General features: G+C 47.0%; 4 protein-coding genes across 6 annotated transcripts; 1 reads left to right on the forward strand and 3 right to left on the reverse strand.

Moving 5' to 3' along the window:
- Positions 1 to 222: 222 nt before the first annotated feature.
- Positions 223 to 10,738, reverse strand: nf2b (NF2, moesin-ezrin-radixin like (MERLIN) tumor suppressor b). The gene is made up of 17 exons (XM_060055757.1): positions 10,355 to 10,738; positions 9,904 to 10,042; positions 9,050 to 9,175; positions 8,587 to 8,709; positions 7,981 to 8,064; positions 7,756 to 7,824; positions 7,601 to 7,683; positions 7,182 to 7,257; positions 6,567 to 6,704; positions 6,257 to 6,331; positions 6,053 to 6,166; positions 5,142 to 5,264; positions 4,498 to 4,715; positions 3,938 to 4,040; positions 3,620 to 3,765; positions 3,089 to 3,260; positions 223 to 2,391 (listed from the first exon to the last, which is right to left on the reverse strand). The coding sequence occupies exons 2-17, from the start codon at positions 9,991 to 9,993 to the stop codon at positions 2,344 to 2,346; spliced, it is 1,788 nt and encodes a 595-aa protein (XP_059911740.1). The 5' UTR covers positions 9,994 to 10,042; positions 10,355 to 10,738; the 3' UTR covers positions 223 to 2,343.
- A 1,749-nt stretch (positions 10,739 to 12,487) lies between these two features.
- On the forward strand, positions 12,488 to 15,748 carry mettl27 (methyltransferase like 27). Of its 3 annotated transcripts, none has more exons than XM_060055882.1 (6): positions 12,488 to 12,693; positions 12,973 to 13,103; positions 13,744 to 13,872; positions 13,967 to 14,102; positions 14,409 to 14,504; positions 14,595 to 15,748. In XM_060055882.1, exons 2-6 carry the CDS (start codon positions 12,984 to 12,986, stop codon positions 14,807 to 14,809), a joined length of 696 nt encoding a protein of 231 aa, XP_059911865.1. In that variant the 5' UTR covers positions 12,488 to 12,693; positions 12,973 to 12,983; the 3' UTR covers positions 14,810 to 15,748. The 3 variants fall into 3 exon arrangements, with proteins under 3 accessions (XP_059911865.1, XP_059911866.1, XP_059911867.1); XM_060055883.1 differs by having other exon boundaries at positions 14,412 to 14,504; XM_060055884.1 differs by lacking the exon at positions 14,409 to 14,504.
- Positions 15,749 to 17,905: 2,157 nt separating this feature from the next.
- On the reverse strand, positions 17,906 to 22,142 carry LOC132460931 (uncharacterized). Its single transcript, XM_060055912.1, has 2 exons — positions 21,360 to 22,142; positions 17,906 to 19,717 (listed from the first exon to the last, which is right to left on the reverse strand). The coding sequence occupies exons 1-2, from the start codon at positions 21,813 to 21,815 to the stop codon at positions 18,773 to 18,775; spliced, it is 1,401 nt and encodes a 466-aa protein (XP_059911895.1). The 5' UTR covers positions 21,816 to 22,142; the 3' UTR covers positions 17,906 to 18,772.
- Positions 22,143 to 22,175: 33 nt separating this feature from the next.
- LOC132460897 (claudin-4-like) lies at positions 22,176 to 23,763 on the reverse strand. Its single transcript, XM_060055865.1, has 3 exons — positions 23,412 to 23,763; positions 22,942 to 23,190; positions 22,176 to 22,625 (listed from the first exon to the last, which is right to left on the reverse strand). The coding sequence occupies exons 1-3, from the start codon at positions 23,544 to 23,546 to the stop codon at positions 22,230 to 22,232; spliced, it is 780 nt and encodes a 259-aa protein (XP_059911848.1). The 5' UTR covers positions 23,547 to 23,763; the 3' UTR covers positions 22,176 to 22,229.
- Between the last annotated feature and the right edge of the window lie 24 nt (positions 23,764 to 23,787).

Raw genomic sequence — 23,787 nt, forward strand, 5'->3', positions numbered from 1 at the left:
TCAAAATCGTAATAAAAAAACGTTGAAAGGGTATGCGAGGTCAAGAAAAGTGCCTGATGTCTAGAAAAGAGCTTGAGGTCTAGAAAAGCGCTATGGTTGGAAACAAAAGTGAAGAAATCTCAGCCGATTTTGTTCTGAAATACGTTTTTCCAAATATAATTTACATTATGTTTGAGGAACCAAATAAGCTTCTGCTATTATTAATGTAGGCATACAGTCATGTTTTAAACTCAAATTACCATTCGGGAAATTGCTTTTACTATAAAAAGGAACTGTATTGAAATATTGTAGCAAAAAACTGAAACAAGGTTTTCAAGAAAGCTGCATTTTAGAAATACAAATACTAAAGGTTATGAGGCAATCACAAGAAATACAACCGCGGAAGAACGCGTTTTCCATTTCAAACTGACGGTTTGAAAATGTTGTGTAATGAAATATACACTTCAATTTCTTTAAGAATATGTTCTGCAACATACAAATATGAAATACTTTACAGAATGATGGGGAAAACAAACAGTAAAAAAAAAAAAAAATGATATTGATACAAGCCGTAGACCGACTAAGCAAAACCATGACATTGCTTAGTTCATATTCCCATAGATCCAATACCCAACAGACTGATGAAGGCTGCAGTCTTGCATATCTCATGGAACACATGAAGGACTCATAAAACAACATGGGATGATGTCAACTGCAATAACTTAAATAAAGAACTTGGGGTGTACTCAAAGTTTTTCTGCCTCAGGTGAACAGAGACGTTAACAGTGGGCAGAACAAGTCAGGGATCCTAAAAACGCTGTTATCTTACTAAACCTGAGAGGAACACACACACTCACACACACAACACAGGGGCAAATTAAAACATTAATCTGTAGTGAAACTTAATCAGGTCCGTCAATCTTCAACACCTCAAATCCAATATTACCACCAAAGCGCATAGGTATAGTATTTTAAATAGGAACACAGTAACACAAATGCGTGGGTAAAAACTAGAAACAGAAAACTCACATCGACAGTCTACAGTTACACAGCTAAAAGTTTGAAATGGCAAAGAGCTTGTAATTCGTGACTAACTCGTGAAAAGCACGATAAGGCACTAGAAATGGTGTGGGCACATGGTGTACTTTCTACAAACAGGTGCAAGTCCAAAAAGAGGCCGGACATGTTCCAATACTGATTGGGGCAGTCTCTGATGTCACCGACCATGTGATCCCTTTCTGACATGTCCCAGCTGTGTGCTCGCAGCATGTGGACAGATAACTTTCCGACTAGGAAGGTGAAAGTCATTTAGTCCCAGAAGGAGGTCTTCAGCCCAACGCAGCGGGCAGCACCCGGTCTCAGTCCTCGGCACATAAGGAATGCCCAAGCACTGATCTCCAGGAGGGACATTGGGAATGCCCAGGCACTGATCTCCAGGAGGGACATTGGGAATGCCCAGGCAGTGATCTCCAGGAGGGACATTGGGAATGCCCAGCCACTAGTCTCTAGGAGGGGACACTGGGAATGCCCAGCCACTAGTCTCTAGGAGGGACACTGGGAATGCCCAGGCACTTGTCTTCAGGTTGGACATTGGGAATGTCCAGGCACTAGTCTCCTGATTTCAAGGAGGGACATTGGGAATGTCCAGGCACAGGTCTCCTGATCTCCAGGAGGGACATTGGGAATGTCCAGGCACTAGTCTCCTGATCTCCAGGCCAGGAGGGACATTGGGAATGTCCAGGCACTAGTCTCCTGATCTCCAGGATGGACATTGGGAATGCCCAGGCACTAGTCTCCTGATCTCCAGAATGGACATGTTTTCATGGTTCAGCTTTGATGACTGATAACCCATTTCATTTTGAGTCTTACAGGTTTATGCTGACTTCAGTGAGCTGGCCTGAGCTGGTTTGGGTCTTTAAAAAAAAAGCCAGAGACTGCTAGGGCTTTAATGAAAATCTGGTGACATTTATAAAAAAAAAAAAAAAAAAAAAAACTCACCTAATAACATCCCTTATTAAAAAAGTTAAAAAAAAATCAAATTCAAACAAACCTCAATCCATCCACGCACACCACTGTGGGTTTGGGCTGTCGGACGGGGCGCACCGAGAAGTCATGCGTTGGTAGTCCTGTCATTACAAAGACCTTTAGTGTACAAAATGGGCCATGGTCTTGAGGCGCAGGTCCGGGGGGGGGGGGGGGGGGGGGGGGGGGCGGGGAGAGTCTCTTCATGGGGAACAGGTCACTCATGTCTTCTGTGTGAAAGTGTCTTATGATCGAAGGTAATATCACAAAGTAGCAAAAACATGAAATGAAAGATAAGTGTGGATAGTAAACAGAGCAGTGGAGGAGACGGCGGGCTGCGGATCACACCTCTTCAAAGAACGCCATCTGAGACATGTAGGCAGAGTTCCGCTGGACAGAAACACTCACTTTAGTATTCAGGTTACATTTCAGTACTTATAGGAACATATATACAAATATATACACATGTTCATGTTTCAAGTTGATTGATAGAATTGTCATTTTTACCAGCAACAAATCTCTCAACAGAAACAAAATGTTAAAAGCATGTCACTTGACCCCTCATTTCATTTTAACATGCATAAGAGACACTCATCATGATCTTAGATCAATATCTCTACATAACCAGCCATCTCTATAGATATCTATCTTTATAGCTATCTATAGATAGCGTGTCACCCGTCTCTGCAGTGGTTTGTGTTGACTCATCTCTGATTGGTCGAGCAGGAACCAGGCGTAGGGTTTTGTTTACGAAAGCCAGGCGTAAGAATACAATACTCGCATCCGGATCAATCTAAACACTGTTCTCAGTGATAGTGATCTAGCAGCCGTTTCTCTGCACGACATTTTATATTTTTTCACACAGATGCTATTTCAACACGTGTTCATTGGAGCACTCTGTCTAGACCGTTCCATTTTCAGACGGGATTGAGATTTGGGTTGGAAAGCTCTGTGCTGCCCCCATGTGAGCACGTTATGCGCCATTATAAATGCAGGAGGCTCTGACAAGAGGGGCGTCTCCTAGTCACCACGTGGGGACGCACTGAACCCCGTAGAAGGGTTAATCCGGCGTGCTGGGCATACTCACGTTGCTGTGGGGCTGGGCGTAGTGGGGCTGGGCGTACTGGCGGACATCCCCCCGCAGGCTGTAGAGGCTGGCCTGCTGCTGCTGCTGCTCCTCCAGCTTCAGAGACTCGATCTCCGTCTTCAGCTCCTTCAGCTGGTCCTGCAGGTGCTTACTCTTCTCCATGTACTCCAGCCTGCGGGAGAGAGAGCAGGGGGGGGGGGGGGGGGGGGGGGGGTGAAGTGAGAGATGAAAAGGGGGAAAGAGAGAGTGAAGGAGTGAGCGACAGCGACGGCAGAGGAGAGAGGCGGGGGAATTGTTAGCACACGAGTAAAAACCAAAGGAACAGGGAGAAGAAAGTGTCCCAACACATCAGTTAACAGAGTACGAGGCAGACCTCGGAGTGAGGCAGAGAGACACAGGGGGAGCCCAGGGTGAGGAGGCGGGACGCGGGTCAGGGGGAAACTAAAAAGGGTACAACCCAACTGGGCGGACACCACAAACGAGAGGAGGAGAGACCCCGAAGGGGCGAACACAGCGGGGGGGGTCCCATACCTCTCCCTCTCGATCTCCATGGACAGCCGCTTCATGTCCGAGTCCTTGAAGTCCAGACGCATGGATGCCGCGTCGCAGCCGGCCTCCGCAGCCTCGGGGGGAGGGGGTGGCGGGGGAGGAGGCGGCGTGGAGTAGGCCGCTATGAGCTGCAAAGCACAATCTATTATCAACATGGGAGGAGGAACCTAGACCCAGGGCTGGACTAGAAGCGTGACGTCGAATGCGTGCAAACCCAATGTACCACAGGCGTCTTTTTTAAACCCTAAAACGTCACATTTGTCGGAGAAATAAAACACCAGGGTATGAACTTGGGCGTACCGGGTACGTGGTCTTGGTGATCTCCAGGAGCTTCTGTTTGGCTCGGCGCTCCGCGTCTTTGGCCTCAGTCAGGTCCTGCTTCAGGTGATCCGCTTCCTTCAACCTGCACACCAGTTAGAGAGATAACTACAACAACTATCTTCCTTTAACCTGCACACCAGTTAGAGAGGTAACTACACTACAGCTTCCTTTAACCTGCAGACCAGAGGAGGATAAATAACAGGACCACACCAGTTCATTCACCAGCTGAATGGAGGGTGCCCTGAACAATGTATGGCAAGGGAAGATCAATCAATAAAAATACATGAATTGCCCGTCTATAGTCCTTCAAGAGAGGGAACATCAGGTGCATCACACACTGGTTTGAGAAGGTGGTGAAATTCTGAGAATTCGGGATTAACATGTTGGCTGTTGGCTGTTGACTAGCACCCTGGAATTGTACAAAATAACCTCTGACCACCTTTATGATGCTTCCTGACATACGTTTCAGCTTTGTTACAGGAAATGTGTGAATAAAGTTGTGCGGGGGAAACAACACAGTAAGTGGCCGCGCTGCAGACCTCCGCTCCGACTGCTCCACCAGCTTGACGGCCAGCTGCTCCGCCTCCCTCATCTTCTGCTCCATCAGCCTCTTCTCCTCCTTGGTCTTCATGGCCGTCACCTCCAGCCGCTGCCTCTCCTGCTCCGAGTCGGCGGCCTTGTGGGCCAGCAGCTTGGCCTCCTCCTCCGCTATCTGGGCCTTCTCCGCCAGCAGGTCTGCCGTCTCCTCTGACCGCAGCTGGGGAGGAAACGCCTTATTAGGTTAAAAAGGGTAGACTAACGTTTACGTATTATAATATTGGATAGGTTTTTGAGTGCTGTATTTACATTATCCAAATTGTATCCGACAATGTCCAAACCCAGATAAATCCGTAGTTGTATTCATGGTAACGGTTAGGGTTCGTTACAGTTACAGCGCTTTAAACACCAACTTCCTGGGAAGCACTCGGACACAGTATTCCCGCAGAGACCTCCTGTGTTGATATGATATTTAAATAGAGATCTAGCTCGCGCTGCTCTAATAGGTCATGCCAGCCACCAAGCTGAGGCAGCGGTTGCAACATTGACCATTTTTGTAAATGGATCAAATGTTGGTCGCAGGCGTGACGCGTGCAATTTAAAGAACGTTGTGGGATAGAATCTTTCCAGGGAGTCCCGCCCTCACCAGTGCCTCATTGGCCAATCGTGCTTCGTCTTGGAGCTGAAAGAGTCTCCTCTCCATCTCCTCTTTGGCCCGCTCCGCCTCCTCCCTCATCTGCTTCTCCCGGGCCAGGATTTGCCGCTCCACCTGGAGAGAGAGAAAGATGAGAGAGAGCCAGCGAAGGGTTGAAACTAAGTTCAATTTAAATATGCAGACAAACAGATAAACCATTCTGTTAGTGTTGAAGTACTTAGATTAATTAATGCATTTGGTCGTTTTTCAGAGACTTTTCGGAGAACTCCAAACCATTTGGAGCGCAGTGGGTGTGGCCTACTTGAGTGCAGTGAATATTGATGCTGTTTTTGTCTCGATTAGTTTGTTTTGTCTCTTATTTTGAGAGCCTCTACCCCAATTTCGTTGCACTTTGTGCAATGACAATAAAGAGATTCCGATTCTGAAAAGTATCACAACTAAATCCACCGAGAACATGACGCAGCAGGTGTGCTTTCATCGTATTCCATTAATCGTACTACTTCAATAGGTTCACTTCATCTAAAGAGTCCTTTTTCATGTTGGACCTCAGCAGGACTGCAGAGCACAGTTTGAATTTTAAATCAGTCTGGCCGTGGCTGGAGAGGAATTGATTTCCAAATATGAAATCAAATAAATAAAACTTGAGCCATGCCTTTTTCTTTCACCGTTGTTATTTCAGACCAAACTTTTTTAATTGCCCCTTAGTTCGCTACAACCTTCTTAGGCGCCACAATCTTTTTTTTTTTTTTTTTAAGTTCGGCAGACTGTGGCCTTCCTTTTGGTCAGGACAAACTCCCTGAGCACTGAATGGTCCAATCGTTTCGGTGGGATCAAGGCCACACTGATCTGCAGAGGGGAACGGGATGGTGGGGGTGTGTTGGGCCCATGTCTTAAAAGCGGACCTTCTTGCGGGCCTTCTCTTCTTTGGCCTGAGCCTTCATCTGCTGCACTTCGATGGAGTCCACCTTCCTCCTCCTCATGAACAGGTCATGGTTGCCGATGCACAGCTGCAGGATCTGGAAGAGTCCCGGACAAGAGCCCTTAGATGGCTCACCTCATCAATTTTTGTGAGAAATTCCATCTGATCGATGAAGAACCGAACTCACCAGTTTGTTGACACGCAGCTGGGAAGAGTAAAACTTGAACACGTCTTTCTTCTTGTCCAGGGGTTTAATAGTGAACTGGATTGTGGAAATAAAGTTAGAAACGGCTTACGGGTAATATACAAGCCACAAGGAATTTAAAATAAACGCCAACTTATTTGAATTATACTTTTTCAAAAGAAAATGTAAAATAATTTCCACCCAGGTAGGCAGTTCCATAGCGCCCTCTATTGGCCTATCACAGCTAGTCCAGATCATGAAACATCAGGTGCAACACCAGAAAGTAATCATTAATACACAGCCCAGTCCCCACCTCCTTCTCGCTGTAGGATATGTTGCGGATGTCGCTCCAGGGGAAGGACTTGTTGGGGTTGAGCTTGCTGTTGGGGCTGTAGATGTGGAGACCCTGGGCGTCCACACCCAGCAGCAGGTCTGTGTCTCTCTTGTTTTGCTGTCATTTATTTTTTGGACAAAAACAGGACGCAAGCAGGAAATCAACACATGTACTGAGTGGCTGTGTATCTGTGGTCTGTGAGGAGGTTACACTTATATATTTTTTTAATGGATCCAAGAAATGCAAAGTTCATTTTAGGCTTTGGTCGGGTGACTTAAATGGAAACACTGTTTCTGTTCTTCCACACTTCACTCGCATAACAATAAGCACGTTGGCATAAACAGACTAAATAATTTCACCTTCTTGGTGAGCAACATATTTTCATAGCCGGCGATGAAATACCTAATAGACTTCTGGTCAGGATTTTTTTGTTAACATTAAATGGATTGCAATGTTTATTCTGCCAGGTGTCCCCCTTCGGCTTACCACATGTATTTGAGAACAAAGGAAGCATCCCAAAAGAAAACTTCAAGGAATCTAGGAAAGAAGACCGAGCAGCAGTGTTTGAGTTGGAAAAACAACAACAATTCTTACAGTTATGGAAAAGTAGCTGATGCCGTACATCTCAAGGTCCTGGGCAATCTTGAGGTAGTCCATCTCAGCTTCATCTCTGCAGGGGTCCAAACAAAAGCAAAACAATAAGAAGAGTCTGACCTCATTTGACAGAAATTCTATTCCTCATTTATGACCACTTCATAAACTAATATGCATGTACTGACTAAATCAAACCCCATTAACACAATGGATGGAATAGTCCCACATGAACACACATGAACCGACAGCCATGTGGGCTTTAATGCTCAGTGTTGGTTAACAGAAAGAGGTACATTTGCGAAGTCCTTGTTTAGATTGCATTTACAGCAACGCATCTCATTTGCCTTGTTGGCAGTGATACGCCTAGAGTATAGTTTAACAGCTTCTGTACAGGAGAGATTAGGATGATGATGTTGTACCTGGCGATACCTCTGTGCTCTGCATACCATGCAGTGATCTTCTCCTCCCACATCTCCGCTGTCATTTGGTACTGCATCAGAACCTGAGGAAGGCAGACAGGTTTATACTAGGGCGACAGACAGACAGACAGACAGACAGACAGACAGACACTTACCCTTTGAGGCAACAGCTCATCTTGGGCTAAGAACCCAGGCTTGTGGAAGTTTGGGTCATAATCCCCATACTGCGTTAATTAAAAAGAAAGAAAAGAGATTTGGGAAAATGGTTACCGAGACACTCCAAAACAGACCTAAAGTACTTGATGCCTCAATGATATCTGATAGTGCAGAGCAGGAAAGGGTTCCACAAGGTCTCCTTTGCTTCAGTAGGAGCTACTTACCTTGGCTTGGACAGCGTAGGACGCCAGCAGAACCGAGGCTTCGGGAGAGCAGAAGATCTCTTCATCCAAAATCTGTTTCTTCACCTATCAAACGTTATGTGTAAGTCACAAAGTGAACAAGGGAAAAACACTTTAACGTTGCATTTCCACCTGTTGTCTAGCCTAGATGCCAACAGTCATGTCAATGTCTTACTGTGGGGTGAAACTCTGCAGTGTGACCAAAATAAATTAAGCTAATCTTATGTTGAAGGAGTTTTAAGAGGTACGCTAGCCTATAAAGGGTAAATGGGCTCCAGTTTGAATAAAGGGCTTTGTCTTTAGCTCACTCAATAGTAAAGCTGAGGAATGATTGAATCGTGAGTGCCCGCTCCTTAGCTAAAAACCCAACACCTGATGTTAATTCATAATAGCAATAGAGAACACCTTTAACACCTCCATTTGGTCAAATATTGTTGATGAAAACTTGATACTTGAACTAACCCTAACTGTAATTGCAACATTAGTTAACCGCCATATGTGAAAGGTAAACCTGACCTGAATGCAGATGAAAATAACCCTGTTCCCATAGTAGTGTTTTACAAAGAGCAGAAGCAGTCGCATCCTCACCTGAAGGAAGAAGAGGTGCTGCGTAATCTCCTGGACCAATTCTTCTTCTACTTTTTCTGGGAAGAACTTAGCCAAGAAACTAAAGGTTATCGGTGAGTCCTTGGGAACTTCCTGATCGAGGACCTGCATCATCAGAAACATACAACAATATGAGACAAGCCCACCATGTGAACTGGGGACTGGTAATCAGCTGGGGTCCTCCATTTCCCCGCACAACATACACTTCACTTCATTTAGAGAAGTCTGCCGTCTGCAGTGTTTGTTGAGCGGTGTCAGTCAACCTTTGCAGCTGATTGGCTTAGCTTCAGTAAGCGGGATATGGATGGACCGAATGGCGGCATTGCCCTGTTTTTAGTTCATTTCCTGCCCTTGGGCATTTAGAAATCAATGCATGCAGCTTTTCTAAATTGACACATTCAAGAGCATTAAATAAATTAATCTTTACTAAGTGATGCATGCTTACCCTCTTCTCAGGCTTCAGCCAGGCGTACGTGTCCTTCACGGTGTAGCGGAGGCCAAAGAACCAGGTCTCTCTCAGACCAACCGTCCTGCACACCAAATCAAACAGGTCCTTCCCCTTCCACTTGACCTGCAGGGGAGACAGAAAAACACCTGGCTTTGACTCTCTGTGTGGAGGAGGTCAAGTGAAATGCTAATCCTACATCCTACATCCTACATAAACCACTAAAACATATCCAATGGTCTCACACACACACACACACACACACACACACACACCCAATAATAGGTGTGTGTGTCCTCTTCAACGGAGCCCAGTGGTGAAGTAAAAAATAGTGAATGGCAGTTTGTGTGTTGTTGGGATCGTTTGAGGTTCTTTTCACTGTTCTTCTCCAAAGATTGACCATCACTATTTCTGAGAAGGTTTGTATCCATAACCAAACTGTTGTGATACAACTGCAAACTGTCATGTTATCAAAAGTAAGCTATATTCACATCCTGCAGTGCAAGTTAACATTAGCTTGTAGACCCAACTTCTTGAGGTGAATGATCAATACAGAAAACAGATAGCTAATATGATAGGTCTCCGAATGTAGTTGAAACTATGAATGCATGGAGAGGACTGTGTTTGAGAAACGTGAATAGGCCGTTACCACTGCCATGTCCTACACCATGTATAGTCCCCATGAAGACTATGACAAAGATAGCTGATTGGTATTGATTGAGGTTCAACAGATTTATTCACAGAATCAGGCCCTCAAAACATGACCTTGCCTGCCAAGAAAGGGGCTAACTACAACCAACTGAAAAAATCAAAACAAATGGGAAGAAGTCGCTTTACTGAAAGTGATTCAATACCTCGCAGCTGAATTCCATTTCAGCATCCATGGTGATGACTTTGACTTTAAAGGTCTTTGGTTGTTTCTTTTTTAAGCCCAGTATAGACATCTTGGAGGTCTGAAGTTAAAAGGGACACCAGGAATCGAACGAAAACGGACTGTAAAATAAGAAACAGACATTATTCACTTCATTAAAAGATCTTTGTTTTGCACATTGCTGTAATGCATATTGCCCAAACCACGAACGCTAGAAAAAGTTGTACTCGAGTTCATCACTTTTGGGGATACAAGACCCATCTATTACACATTAGGTTACAAAAGGAAACTAGGACAAGAAGATTGTCTCACACTGGGCATACTTATTACATGCGTGTGAAAGATGAACGTGACATGGACAGATGGGCATGTGTAGGATAGCATACCATTAAACTGTGCAGAACAGATTACATTTTTACACATCCATAGTTTACCTTCGCAATGACTTAATCACGGGCTGGTCCTCTGGAAAATTAATAAATCCTGTAGTTAAATTGTGATGGTGGAGACGATGGGACTCGTACAGTGGGTTGAAAAGTTAGCTAGCTAGCGTTAGTTTTCCAACTGTGCCACAAAAACAGACCAAAATAAATAATATAAAAAGTTGCAGACTTGGCAAATCGCCATAATTGTCTCACGCAAATAAAGTATTCTACGGCTATCTGGTTTTATTGCGTATTAATGGAAAGGATGAAGAGGTTAAAAGACAACAGGAGTAGCTACAGTTAGCTTAGCTGTTTTGGTTGGTTTGGTCAGACTACAGGCGAGAAACAGAAATGCATCTCCGCGCAGTGCGCATGTTCACCAGGGACAACAAGCTATGCTGGCGTGTCACGTTTAAAATACTATTTATTCTTTATTTTATGTGCAATGCGGTGTGGTTCCCGCGACATGACATTATGGACTTAACATAGGTTTTGGAATAGGAAAATATTGTTACAATATATATTTTTGACATGTATAAAATAAAATACCTACCTGAATACTTACCAAATATCTTGAACATCAGAGGGAGATTAAGACATATTTAATTTACTGGTACCGTTCCATCCTCATCAACAGGCAACAGCTGATATGGGTCACTAGCACCTCCTTCCTCCTGGTTCCAGCTGTGGATCAGTAACATCTCCATTGGTTCCAGCTGGGTCACTACTAGCACCTCCTTCCTCCTGGTTCCAGCTGGGTCACTACTAGCACCTCCTTCCTCCTGGTTCCAGCTGGGTCATAGCACCTCCTTCCTCCTGGTTCCAGCTGGGTCATAGCACCTCCTTCCTCCTGGTTCCAGATGTGGATCACTAACACCTCCTTCCCCCTGGTTCCAGCTGTGGGTCACTAACACCTCCTTCCTCCTGGTTCCAGCTGGGTCACTAACACCACCTTCCCCCTGGTTCCAGATGTGGGTCACTAACACCTCCTTCCCCCTGGTTCCAGATGTGGGTCACTAACACCTCCTTCCTCCTGGTTCCAGCTGGGTCACTAACACCACCTTCCCCCTGGTTCCAGATGTGGGTCACTAACACCTCCTTCCCCCTGGTTCCAGATGTGGGTCACTAACACCTCCTTCCCCCTGGTTCCAGCTGTGGGTCACTAACACCTCCTTCCTCCTGGTTCCAGCTGGGTCACTAACACCACCTTCCCCCTGGTTCCAGATGTGGGTCACTAACACCTCCTTCCCCCTGGTTCCAGATGTGGGTCACTAACACCTCCTTCCCACTGGTTCCAGCTGATAGGTCACTAACAATTTTACAATTAAATATTAATATAAAATAGAGCACTAAAGCATTAAATGATTTTTAAAAATGTGTGTCATGACATGGGAGCTATTGAAAAAAAGTAATTCTGCATTTATTCTTCGGTGAAATATTTATGTTATTATAACACATAAGCAATCAAAATAGGTTTGCTAGATGAGACCAATTCAGTTACATTATTTTATCTTTCTTTTATTTTTTAGATATGACCAAGTCAGCACGAAGGTAATGCAAATAACAACGATTCAAACTGTAATTGATTGACGGTCCCTAATGGCGCATTTCCACTGCAGGGTGCGGAACGGATCGGATCGCAAAGGTGCGGGTCGGATCGCGTTTCCACCGCCAAAAGTGGGCGTGACCCGGACTTTGCCGTACCCGTTCCGACCCCATTCTAGGGACTCCTCCGTTGCGGTACCCAAAACGAGACCAGACGCCTGAAAGGGTACCCTGGAATTCTAGCTACACCCCCCCTCCGTTGATTGGTCGACAGAATCGTCACTTCCGGGTGACGCGGGGATAAAAACAAACAAACAGTAGCCTCAAGGTATTATTCTTTACAATTAACATGTCGCGTAAAAAGCTTGCTTGGGCGAACAAGGAGGTGGAGACGTTCGTCTGCATTCTTGCGGAGGAAGACGTTGTTTACGATGTTAACGTAGCTGCCGCGGCGATTGACATCCGGCCTACCACCAAGGGTACTGTCGGCAGTGGAAACGCGACCTCGGAACTGAGCTGGGCTATACTGCCCCCTCCCTACCGCACCTTTGCGATCCGATCCGTTCCGCACCCTGCAGTGGAAATGGGGCATAAGTGAAACCAATCCTCTGCTGCCACACTGCGTGAAACTGGGGGACAAGAAGCCGCTGAATCCGGCTCAATGTCCGTTGAATATCCAACTCCATAACGTCCAACGTCCACCGTCCTACCATAACTTTACCTAAGTCCGCCGTGTAAACCCTTCAGTAGCCTTGCTGTAGTCTGAGGAACATAAACTTCAAGGCTATAATAGACCAGCTGACGTAAGTACGATAGACGCTGTATACAGACCTACACTGGTTAAACTGACGTTGGTAATTATTGGTGGTAGTTAGGATTTCATATTACACTATGCAATAAGCAATAATGAATACTGATTGTTTCTATCGATTAATCAGCTGGAATTAGAATATTTCCCGCGGTGAACCCGGTCGATAGTTTGATTTGATGAAGCGCACTGATCTGCTGTGGTATAAACGGTTATAATTATAGTTATTTAGTGAGCTTGAATCAAAATAATTGGTGTACCTTTCTGTACATAGGTTGATTCAAAATGTCTTCTGAGACGAGGACGTTGGACAATGTGAAAGACGTTATTCTATCAGCTCACATGAACCTCTCACCAGCAGAAAAGGTGGAGTTCTACAACACGTGGTCAGAGAACTATGACAAGGTAAGCTTCTGGTTTGGAAAAAGTGGCAAACTCGTTGGAGTGTGTGTGGTGGGCTAAGGTTAAAGGTGACATATTATACTACCAGGTGTGAGCGTGATTAGCTAGCGTTACAAGACGTTTTGAAATCTGCCTCTTCTGACATCACAAGTGGGCGTGTCCAGGTGGTAACCTTTAATCCAACCGTCAACACACACACACACACACACACACACACACACACACACACACACACACACACACACACACACACACACACACACACACACACACACACTCAGAGATGTTAACATGGTGAGGGTGCTTGTCAACACCAAGGTCTTTTATGTTTGAAGGAGCCCGGGAAAGACCCCTAGGTGGGGTGTGGCATGGGCCATGTTACACTCATGTTGTAATACAAAGCATCATGATTCAAATAAAATCTCGTGAAAACAAAAATATCAGTTGCAATACTGTCAAACATTGCTTTTTGCACGTTCAGATACATTTGTTGGATATATTACATTTCTCTAGCCTCGAGTAACCTAGTTATACAATATTGCTATTTAATTTAGAGTATATTCCAGGTGCTAGCTATATTAGGCTCAACTCCATATAAATGTAGCAGTCTTATACATAACTCCTCCTGTGGATGAACCGGCAGGATGTGTCTCTCCTGGACTACCGTGCGCCCCTTCTAGCAGCCGACCTGGTCTCCGCCCACTTCCCCGGGGAGCGGGGGGCGGCGTGGGTGCTGGACGTTGCGTGTGGGACCGGGTTGGTGGCTGCAGAGGTGAGAACTAACCTGGGCTGGTGTGAACCGACTGCTTTTAATATCTGCCGTCATAGTATTTGGAAACTGTTAAGCGTGGCCCTTCTTCTGGCAGATGAAGAAGCACGGGTTTGGACGTCTTGTTGGCCTTGACGGAAGCAAGGGTATGCTCCAGCTGGCCAAAAACACGGGGCTCTACGAAGACGTCAGGCAGTGCATGCTGGGAGAAGACCAGCTACCGGTGACATGGGGTAACGGTTCGCACAAGACATGTGTATCCGTTCACATGAAACATGTGCATTCCCTACTAGTATAGATATTATTATTATATTAGATAGCCAATGTTGTACTTTCTGGAACAAATGGAACAACCAATAATACAATTTATCTAAACCTCTCAGAATCTTACATTGCGTTGTTCTATCGGAGGGTTTCAATCATGTGATCGAAAAATTCTATAATCACCAATGAACCAGTTGTTATTGTAGTTATTGTGAAGAACATGTGAAGCCTCCCTCTTACCACTAATAGAACGGTAACTACACCACTTTGTCCAGCAGGCTCATTTGATGTGGTGTTAATTGTTGGAGCGCTTAGCGATGGTCAGGTTCCAGCTTGTATTGCCAAAGAGCTGTGTAAGGCCACCAAACCAGGTGAGACCTTTTGATGCCCCTCAAACCAACCTCCAAAGACCTGGCTCGTTAGAAGACACTTGACTCTATACTCCGACCTCTCTCCCCTAGGGGGCCTCGTCTGTATGACCACCAGAAGCAACCGAGACAACGTGCTTTACAAAGCGTGTTTGGAGCAGCAGCTGAAGCTCATGGAGGACGAAGGTCTGTGGAGTCGTGTGACCGCGACGGAGGTGGAGGAGTGGGAGAGAGCTGTGTCGGTGGATGAGGTGGGCTACATCGGCGGCTGTGTTTACATATACAGGGTCTCTGATGTAAAGCCATGATGCAGCCCTATGCTTTAAGAAACGAGGGCTGTTGAAACGATTCGCTGAGTTTGCATATACGTTATGCTGTACTGGGAAGATATCCTGCTGACACACAAAGGAATTCCTGATTGCGCCGTAAAAGGGACTCTGCACAGCCTTACTGGTCTTAACAATTTCAGGTTCATTTTTATCAGTCTAGCCATATTCTGATGAACTCATTAACTCGTCAAACTCAGGATTTCTGCAACCTCGGCAGGACAATGACGTCATTGGTCTGGGACTCACTTTATCTACAAATGTTCACAGACGCTTTATTAGTCCCGACAGGAACATTTTCAACTGACAAAAGTCATCTTGTTGTTAAACTTTTAAACGGTCCTGTTAAGCTTAGCCTTCAGATGTAGCTCCAATGATGACCAAGTCATTGCATTGTTGTCATACCTGGAAAATACAAAACTTTGCACGACCCAATAAAAACGAGATTCAGTTTCCTTCTTATTATCATGTTCGACTTATACACAGATATTGGTCAGAAACGTCCTAACGCATTTAGAGATCCACGGCTTCCATCAAATCCGCTGATGCGTTCTCCAAGGGCCAGGCTCGTCTACTGGTGAGGGGGTTTCTCTCCTAGCAAGAGGTTTTGGGTTCAAACCTCAACGGCTGCAGTCTTACCTGTAGACAGAGATGCCTAACCCCTGTAGCACCCAGGGGTTATGCACCTAGCTGTTTTCAAAACACACAGAAAACAAGCCTACCAGTTAGGAATATCAGATGTAGGAGCCTTAGTGCCTATTTGCTTTATTTAAGTTAATATGTTAGGATAATGTTAGGAATGTCATAAGTGAAATAATATAATATTGTCAATTGTAGTCATTTCGAATATGTTAGATTTTATTTTGAAATTCACTTGCATTATTTTTGGTGTATGCACACATTCAATTACTTTATTTTGAAGGGTGAGAGGAACTTTATTGTGTTAACTAACAGGCGTGGAGTCACACAGTTTTTTGACCTCTCTCTCTAACTATCACCTCTAATCATAACCTCATATCATGGAAAAGGATTTTTGTATTTTGCTTTTGAGCATCAAACTGGAGCTTCACTAATTAGACCTATTGATCCTACATCAGAAATCGACCTGATCATTTGTGCGACTAACGCCACAGTAAACCTTCGATTTTTACCCTGGTATTCTGCAAGGGGCTCTTGAATTGAGCAGATACAGAGAGGAAATAAGCCATTGCAGGTAGGACATTTGTATAGAAAACCAAGTTTAATTCTTGCACATTTATCAGTGGCAACATTGGGATTGGGTTCTGTCAAGTGGTTGATAAAAAAAAAGGTCTGGTGAATGAATGAATGCTGAACAATAAGCCTTATTTTGGTTGCATAGGAACATCAAGCATGTCAGGTGACAACAGGACATTGGAAAAGTTAGAGATCCTATCTGCTAAGAGTTTCTGTAAATGTGATTAATTGTTCTTCAAATAAACTAGTTGTCCTTACCCTCAAAAATTCATATATACAGCTTTTATCTGAAGGAGAATATGGATTATAAGGACCAAAACATTTCCTTTTCATGTTATTTGACTTTAACTATTATGAAAACATTCATTATTGATGAAAATGATTATGACCTGATGTTTTACACAGGCAGAGGTATCTCCTGCATACGACGCATATGTGTGTCGCCAGGGGCAGCGCATGCGTCAGGGGTTCAAGCTCCCCCGGGCCACCCCTTGGGGGCGCCACTGCACTGACATCAAAAGGATCGGGACGAGAATTGAACTGTATGGACCTTTTACTTTTTTGTAGTTCATCAGATAAAATCTGATTTAGACTCAGGCTGAGAGCAACTAAGCTAAATCAAAACAGGGATAGATACAAAATTCCCATTCAATGGTGGAATGAAAAAGCGTGGTAACAGAGTGGGCCCCTGGAAGAGGCCCCTGGAGCGGCAGGAACCAGAGAAATGGCCGTGTTGGCCCTTCACATGTAAAGAGCCCTCTAGGGTGGATGATATCCAGAATGAGGACGCTACACTTACACTTATTTTCTCCAGCAGAGAACATGGGATGCTGTAGGGGACTACATCTACAGGGGAGAAAATGAATGAGGGGCCCCAAAGAGGGGCCCCTCATGGATACCCCTCCAGTGGATTGAGTCCAGTGCAGTGTTGTAGAGGGGTCCCTATGTTTGAGATGGTTTCCTAAAGGATTTGAAATGTGATGTGGTGCACTTTCAACAGGATTATAGAGGTTCCGTTCCCTTACTGATGACAAAACGACAACATTCCCTCATAAGAGTATGATTTAAATGTTTATAGTTCCCTGTGCGTTCTTATTGAAGAGGAGCAGGGGTTATACCTGACATCTGGACCACCTGATAATATAACGTTAGTCCTGATCAAGGATGAACACTATTTCATCAAACGTGATCATAGCTTTTGGCCCGCTGGCGGCCATGTTGCGCAGTAGCTGCTCTTAGTACTGAGCCTGACGCCACATGTAGCACAGGAACTGGAGTACAGAGCAGCCATTATAATCAGATCCAAAGTCAGTCATTTATTTTCTTACAATTTATATTTTTATTAGATGTAGAGCTTTTACAGCAGTGTCACATTTCTAAATCAAAGTGCTTCAACTATGTTAAACTATGTTTGCCTCCTTCCATCAGATGACCTCACTTCTCCTCAATATCGTTGATTGTTTTTCACCCGTGGCAAGAAGTTGATTTAGCCTTGCCAATGAAAAGGGGGGACATGCCCCCCCCCCCAAGGATAATAACTGACAAAGATAAAACAAAACTGAAGCTTAAACACATGGGGTCGTCTACATAATTGACACTTGTGAAAACGATCAATATGGTGAGGAGATGGGAATGCGAAATAATAAATCGCTATATTGTAGTCATAGGATAATTTACTTAAGCCTTTGAAACTTCCTTTGTGCTGTCCATCTGAGCATTGTTAATATGTTCATAATAAATCTAAAATAAAAACAAAAACATCAATCAAGCTGTCTTATCGTTTACAGAAAGTAAATCTCCAAGCCCATGAGTTGCTATTCTGGAGACCTAATTACCTGATATGAATGTCCTCTCAGAAGGAACTACGATAAGAAATGTTGATTTTAGATTGAAGAATGTAAATGTACAACACATAAACTTGGTTTTAAAAGGATAAGCGGGCAGTTGTCTTGTACACGAATACAATATCAAAACTCATATGTAATATATCAATAATAACTAAATGTGCATTTTGCTCAGCATAAAAGTTCTTGTTTGCATCGAAACACCATATTTGAATATGCAAAAAATTTCCAATGCGGACAGGCAGAGCGCCCTGCAGTGAAACCTAATGTCATCCAAGGCCTCTCTGTATTGCCCGGCCTCGTGAAAGCCCACTTTCTGTCAAACCAGTTTACCATGTGGTTTGTAAAAGCATGAGAGCATTGTCAGATAGTGAGCTCCTATTTCAAACCTTCCATTGTTTCCACGAAAAAACAATTACTTTCAGTTAAGGTGAAATAGGATATGTATAAATCTATCTAATCTATAAATGGGATACAACATACTAAAACATTGAAAGTTTCCCTCAAATCTGAGTGCACGTTAACTTCATCGTCTTCGTTAATTAAGAATCAACATTTACGTCATAACAATCACAAATAAACATCTTCACTAGAGCTTTGAAGATGTACTTACACATCTTCAACATATCAAACATTTTTCAAAAAGGTTTTGAACAAATCCTTCATGTCTAAAGCGTATCATCACCCATTGCTAAACATAGCCAGGCATATGTTCTCAAACCATGTCACTGCATGAAAAGTCAATAGTGCAGGTTAACAGTGAAATGGTGAGTCCATGCTATATCGCTACACAGTGCAGTGTTTGTGGAGGAGCCGCATGGAGGCGGTGGGCTCAGGGCGCAGCATGGGGGGGGGGGGGGGGGAGGGGGGGGGGGGGGTCGTGCTCCTATAAGTATGATTTGACCGCGTTGGACCGAGCGTCCTCGCTGCCCTCGGTCTTCACCGACTCCAGCGAAGCGTCGGCGGCGGCGGCTCGCTTCAGCTGCGACTTGGTGGACAGGGCACTGCTCTGCTCAGACCTGGTGGACCCGGGTCTCTCCAGCTGAGACTTGGTGGACAGGGCCTTGCTGCCCTCCGACCTCGCCGACCCCTCCCCCCACGGCAGCTTGGCCGACCCCTGCGGTGCGGGCGGAGACACGGGGGTCCGGGGCGCCGTGCGGCCCGACCCGGTGGGCACGCGCACCGCCACGTAGCGCACGGCGGACGCGCTCCTCTCGTCGTCGTCCGGGGGTCGGAGCGGGCAGGAGGAGCCGATGAGCAGCGCCCCGCCCAGGATCAGCATGACGGACGCCGCCCAGCCGATGTACAGCGACGCCCCCATCTCCCGGCGCTGGGCGTCGTTGCTGGCGCTGTAGAACTTGCTGACCACCGAGGCGGCCGTCCACGACGAGGGGATCAGGAGCAGCAGTCCCGCGGCGATGAGCACGCCTCCCGCCGCCAGCACCACCATCACCTTGCTCCGGCCTGGCGCGTCGTCCAGGAAGCGCGTGCACTTGCCGCCGATGAAGGCCAGCAGGAGGCCCGCGGCGCCCGTGAGGATGGCGAGCACGGTCAGCGTCCGCGCGGCCTGCAGGTCGGAGCTCAGCGCCAGCATGGACTGGTACGGCTTGCAGGAGATCTGGCCCGTGCTCTGGCACACGCAGCTCATCCAGATGCCCTCCCAGATGGTCTGCGAGGTGACGATGGTGGACCCCACGAAGGCCGTGACCCGCCACAGGGGCATGACGCAGCCCAGGATGGCGCCCGCCCAGCCCATCAGGGCCAGGGCGCTGGCCAGCATCTGGATCCCCAGCGAAGCCATCGCAGACGGGGAGGCTCGATGGACGGACGGCTTCCCCCGGGAGAGCAGCTTCTGAGGGGTCGTAGGGGGGTCTTCTTCTCTTGGCCTTTATTGGGATCGCCGCTGTGAAGAGGAAGTTCTTGAACCTCCACTTCCTGTCAACCGGTTTCTCGCTCTCTTTCTCACTCGCCCCAGCCACTATCTTTCTGTTCTGTTCTGTTCTTCTCCTTCTATCCTAGGAGGGTTTCCTCAGGTGGGCCTTTCTTCTGGGTCCCATCGGAAGCCTCACCCGTTCCCGCTGCCTCAAACCCCAGATCGTTCTCTTCCTCTCACAGCGTCAGTCCTGTCTGACCGCCTGCTTCCCTTCCATTCTGCAGCTGTCTGTGAGCGCTCAGGTGTATATTTCACCACGCCTACTCCCTGGGGTGGGCTGGGCGGGGGTGGAGAGAGAGCCAAACAGAGAAGGTAACTATGGTGGCCAATGACATCATCTGTTTAAGTCTGGGTTGGTGTGCATGCAGATTGAAATGAAAGTATGAATGTTTTCATTCTGTGGATTTGAGGGATAAAACCTGTTGGCATGTTGCCTATGTTCTATTCTATTATTTATTATATTAAACTGGTGAATAATAGAGCTGAGAAGGAAAAGTAAAAAAAAAATCTTATCTATGTCTATATTTATAATATAATTTTATTATAAATCCATCCTTAAACCCACAAATAATGGCTTTTCTTGATTTAATTCTTAGGTATTTATTGTCTAAACGAAACCAAAATAGACTGCTCTTTGCTGTTTCTATTTGTATGCAAACAGTATTTTCCATCCTCACCTGCCCCAGGTCTTTCAGAAGACTGAGAGATAGTCATCATTTGAAGGGAAATTCTACCTTGTTATTTACCCATGCTTTTCACTAGGCTTATGTGTATGTGTGTGTGTGTGTATGTGTATGTGTGTGTGTGTGTCCCTCAGGTTACTCTTTTTAAAGTATGCCTAACATTGTTCTCAGACCTGTTCCTAAACCAGTTTACAAGTTGCCATCGGCAAATACTTCCTAGAGTGAGAAGCTGGACAGACAGGTTTCTTCAGCGTTTGTCATCATCACTGACACTTTATTCATTTTTTATAAAGAAATTGTACATAGATATAGTACAATCACGCACACAATCAAAAAATAATAAAGTTAAACAAGGCAGATGCAGACATTCAGATTGGTGGAGAGGAGAAGCATTTCCAGGTCTACTCCACTGGTGGCTCAAAGCCAGGCCTCTCCATGGCAGCTAGTGAGGGACCAGCAGGCAGCTGCACCGACTCAGGCTTCGTGGAGCAGCGTGACTCAGGACACACTTCGCAACGAGTTCACATTCAATACATTCAACAAAGCGTCAAGCCAACAATACACAGCATAGTTTCCAGGCAGCGGAAGCATGAGGCAATGCTTCATATCACATCGGACTGTATGTGTGAGCGCGTCTGTATGGTTGTCTTTCCGCAATTCAACCTCGCCGTGGCTCCTTGCCTTTACACGTACGCCCGGCTGCTGCTCGCCGCCTTGGAGTACGCCGCATCGTACGGCCGGCGCTCCTCGCTTGGCGGGCAGGAGCTGCAGAGGAGGGCCCCCCCCAGGAGCAGCAGTCCGGCGGCCCCCCAGCCGATGTACAGCGCGGCCCCCAGCTCCCTCTTCTGGGCCCCCACCAGGATGGGGTTGTAGAAGTTCTGGATGACGGTGTTGGCCGTCCAGCACACCGGCACCAGCACAAGCACCCCCGCAATCAGGAACACCACGCCGGCCGCGATGCCGATCCTGCTCTTGGCCCGCTCCTCGCTCACAAAGTTGGTGCACTTGCCGCCGACGATGCCCAGCAGGATGCCGACTACGCCCGCCACGATGGACACCACGGTCAGGGCCCTCGCCGCCTGCAGGTCGGAGCTCAGCGCCAGGAGAGAGTCGTACACCTTGCACTGCATCTGGCCCGTGCTCTGCACCACGCAGTTCATCCAGATGCCCTCCCAGGTGGTCTGCGCCGTGATGATGTTGGCGCCGATGAAGGCGCTCACCTTCCACATGGGCAGAGCGCACACCAAGATGGCGCCGATCCAGCCTACGATGGCCAGGGCCAAGCCCAGCAGTTGTCTCCCAGTAGAAACCATGGTGAGCACTGATGGAGGAACGCACCAGGAGGGGGAGTAAGCCGGAGCAGGTCAGGTGAGGGGACGGAGTGAAGGCACGGTCTGTGAAGGCTGTTTCCTCCTCGGCAGAGCTGGAGGTAACAATGAATGGCCGAGCTGGGTTTCTGGGCGTCACACTAACAACAGAGGAGTGGATCAGCCCTCCCCCTCCTCATGGATACCCACAACTGGTTTTTTCGAAGGAATCTCATCAGACGACATTAAAGTGAACAACAACACCAGGGAGGAAATGGTGTGATACAAAGTAAACTACGACCTGTTGCCTGTCGACACGTTTATTTATTTTTTGAAATAGATAGAACCATTTACAATGGGGGGGGGGGGGGGGGCGGTGATGCCGGGGGCGTCCCGCTCCAGAGGCGCCCGTTCGGACCGTTATCTTGGGAAGGAGGCGGCGCTGGGCCCCGGGCTCCAAGCTGGGTACCGGGAGCCGTCCCGGGTCTCCAGGGGCTGGTCGTACGGCCCGTTCTTGCGCCATGACCGGCTGTCCTGGGAGGGGGCGGCATATCTGTACTCTACCGGGGGGCGCAGGTAGACCCGCTGGGGGGCGCTAGGCTTGTTCCCGCACACCATGCAGACCACGGCCCCGCCCAGCAGCAGCAGGACCCCCGAGGCCAGGCCGATGTAGATGGAGGTGCCCACGTCCCGCTTCAGGGAGGTCACAATCAGCGGGTCGTTGCTCACATAGGCGGTCAGCGCCGCCGACCAGATGACCGCCACCAGACACAGGACCCCCGCAACCAGACACAGGAGCCCCCCCAGCAGGGCGGCCTGGGAACAGGAGGACCAGGAGAACCGGGCAGACAGACAGAGAGACAGTCAGACAGAAAGATACTGTAGTGCAGACAGAGAGACAGACAGATACTGTTGTACAGACAGATAGATAGAGAGACAGACAGACACTGTTGTGCAGAGAGACAGACAGACACACAGACAGACAGATAGATAGACGGATAGACAGTCAGAAAGACAGACAGTGTAGTGCAGACAGACAGACAGACAGACAGACAGACAGACAGACAGGCAGACAGTGTAGTGCAGACAAACAGACAGACAGACACTGCAGTGCAGACAGACAGGCCCTGACCTTGTTCTGGGAGGCCCGCGTGCCGGACTGACTGGTGGTGTAATAGTCGTCGGGTGGAGCGCTGCTGCAGTTGGCCACGCCCCCTCCCATGATGGCGATGATGAAGCCGATGAGGCCCAGGATGATGGACAGCAGCGTGAGGGCCCGCCCCGCCTGCAGGTCGGTGGTGTAGGTGATGCCCGACGGTTTCTTACACTGCATCTGGCCCGTGGACTGGACCACACAGGCCAGCCACAGGCCGTCCCAGATCTGGAAGGTTTGAGACATGGATGACGAGGCGGTGTTGGAGCGGAGCGGGGCCACTCGTCGGTCCAGCATGACGCTGCCGACCGGGTACAAAGTAACAAATACTTCTCCTACGTCTACTGGGGCAGCGGTTGAACTGCACATCTGATTGGATAGCAGAGTTGCCATTTCAAATGTAATAGAAAATACATATGAGAATACTGTAAAAAATGTTTACTACGTACCGTTTGTGCTGACACAATATTTGCACCCACAAAAGATGATTCTCGCCACATGGGCAGTCCCGTCGTCAGACCCACTCCCAGGATCCCCACCAGCACCAGAGCCAGACCCCCTATCAGTCTGCCTTGTCCTTCCATCCCAAATAAATCCTCTTTTCCCTGGAAACGTTTTCAAAAAACTTTTCTGAAAAAGAAAAACTGCCGCAAAAAGTGAGTTAATTTAGTTATACTTATTGCTTAAAAATGCCTCTTTGGCATCATTAAAATAATCGTGTGTTGTTTGGTTGGTAGAGACACGTGAAGTGAAGCTGCTTCTCCCCTCATAGCAGACTGCTCTGAAGAAGCCAAAATAAGCTGGCTGCGTGGATCATGTGTTTTT

The sequence above is a fragment of the Gadus macrocephalus genome, chromosome 7 (genome assembly GCF_031168955.1).
Source record: "Gadus macrocephalus chromosome 7, ASM3116895v1".
Classification (NCBI taxonomy): domain Eukaryota; kingdom Metazoa; phylum Chordata; class Actinopteri; order Gadiformes; family Gadidae; genus Gadus; species Gadus macrocephalus.

Bases quoted from the DNA above. Each gene is read 5' to 3' on its own strand.
- nf2b (XM_060055757.1), bottom strand. From the start codon at position 9,993: ATGTCTATACTGGGCTTAAAAAAGAAACAACCAAAGACCTTTAAAGTC. The intron at 7,258-7,600 runs GTACAACATCAT...GGACCCCTGCAG, and splicing joins GAGCACAGAGGTATCGCCAG to AGATGAAGCTGAGATGGACT. The intron at 6,705-7,181 runs GTAAGAATTGTT...AATAAATGACAG, and splicing joins TCAGCTACTTTTCCATAACT to CAAAACAAGAGAGACACAGA.
- mettl27 (XM_060055882.1), top strand. From the start codon at position 12,984: ATGTCTTCTGAGACGAGGACGTTGGACAATGTGAAAGACGTTATTCTA. The intron at 13,104-13,743 runs GTAAGCTTCTGG...ATGAACCGGCAG, and splicing joins GGTCAGAGAACTATGACAAG to GATGTGTCTCTCCTGGACTA. The intron at 14,103-14,408 runs GTAACGGTTCGC...CACTTTGTCCAG, and splicing joins CCAGCTACCGGTGACATGGG to CAGGCTCATTTGATGTGGTG.
- LOC132460931 (XM_060055912.1), bottom strand. From the start codon at position 21,815: ATGGTTTCTACTGGGAGACAACTGCTGGGCTTGGCCCTGGCCATCGTA. The intron at 19,718-21,359 runs GTGGGGGCCCAG...TCCCGGGGGAAG, and splicing joins ACTTCTACAACCCCATCCTG to CCGTCCGTCCATCGAGCCTC.
- LOC132460897 (XM_060055865.1), bottom strand. From the start codon at position 23,546: ATGGAAGGACAAGGCAGACTGATAGGGGGTCTGGCTCTGGTGCTGGTG. The intron at 23,191-23,411 runs GTACGTAGTAAA...CAAACCTTCCAG, and splicing joins ATATTGTGTCAGCACAAACG to ATCTGGGACGGCCTGTGGCT. The intron at 22,626-22,941 runs GTCAGGGCCTGT...TCCTGTTCCCAG, and splicing joins CGCGGGCCTCCCAGAACAAG to GCCGCCCTGCTGGGGGGGCT.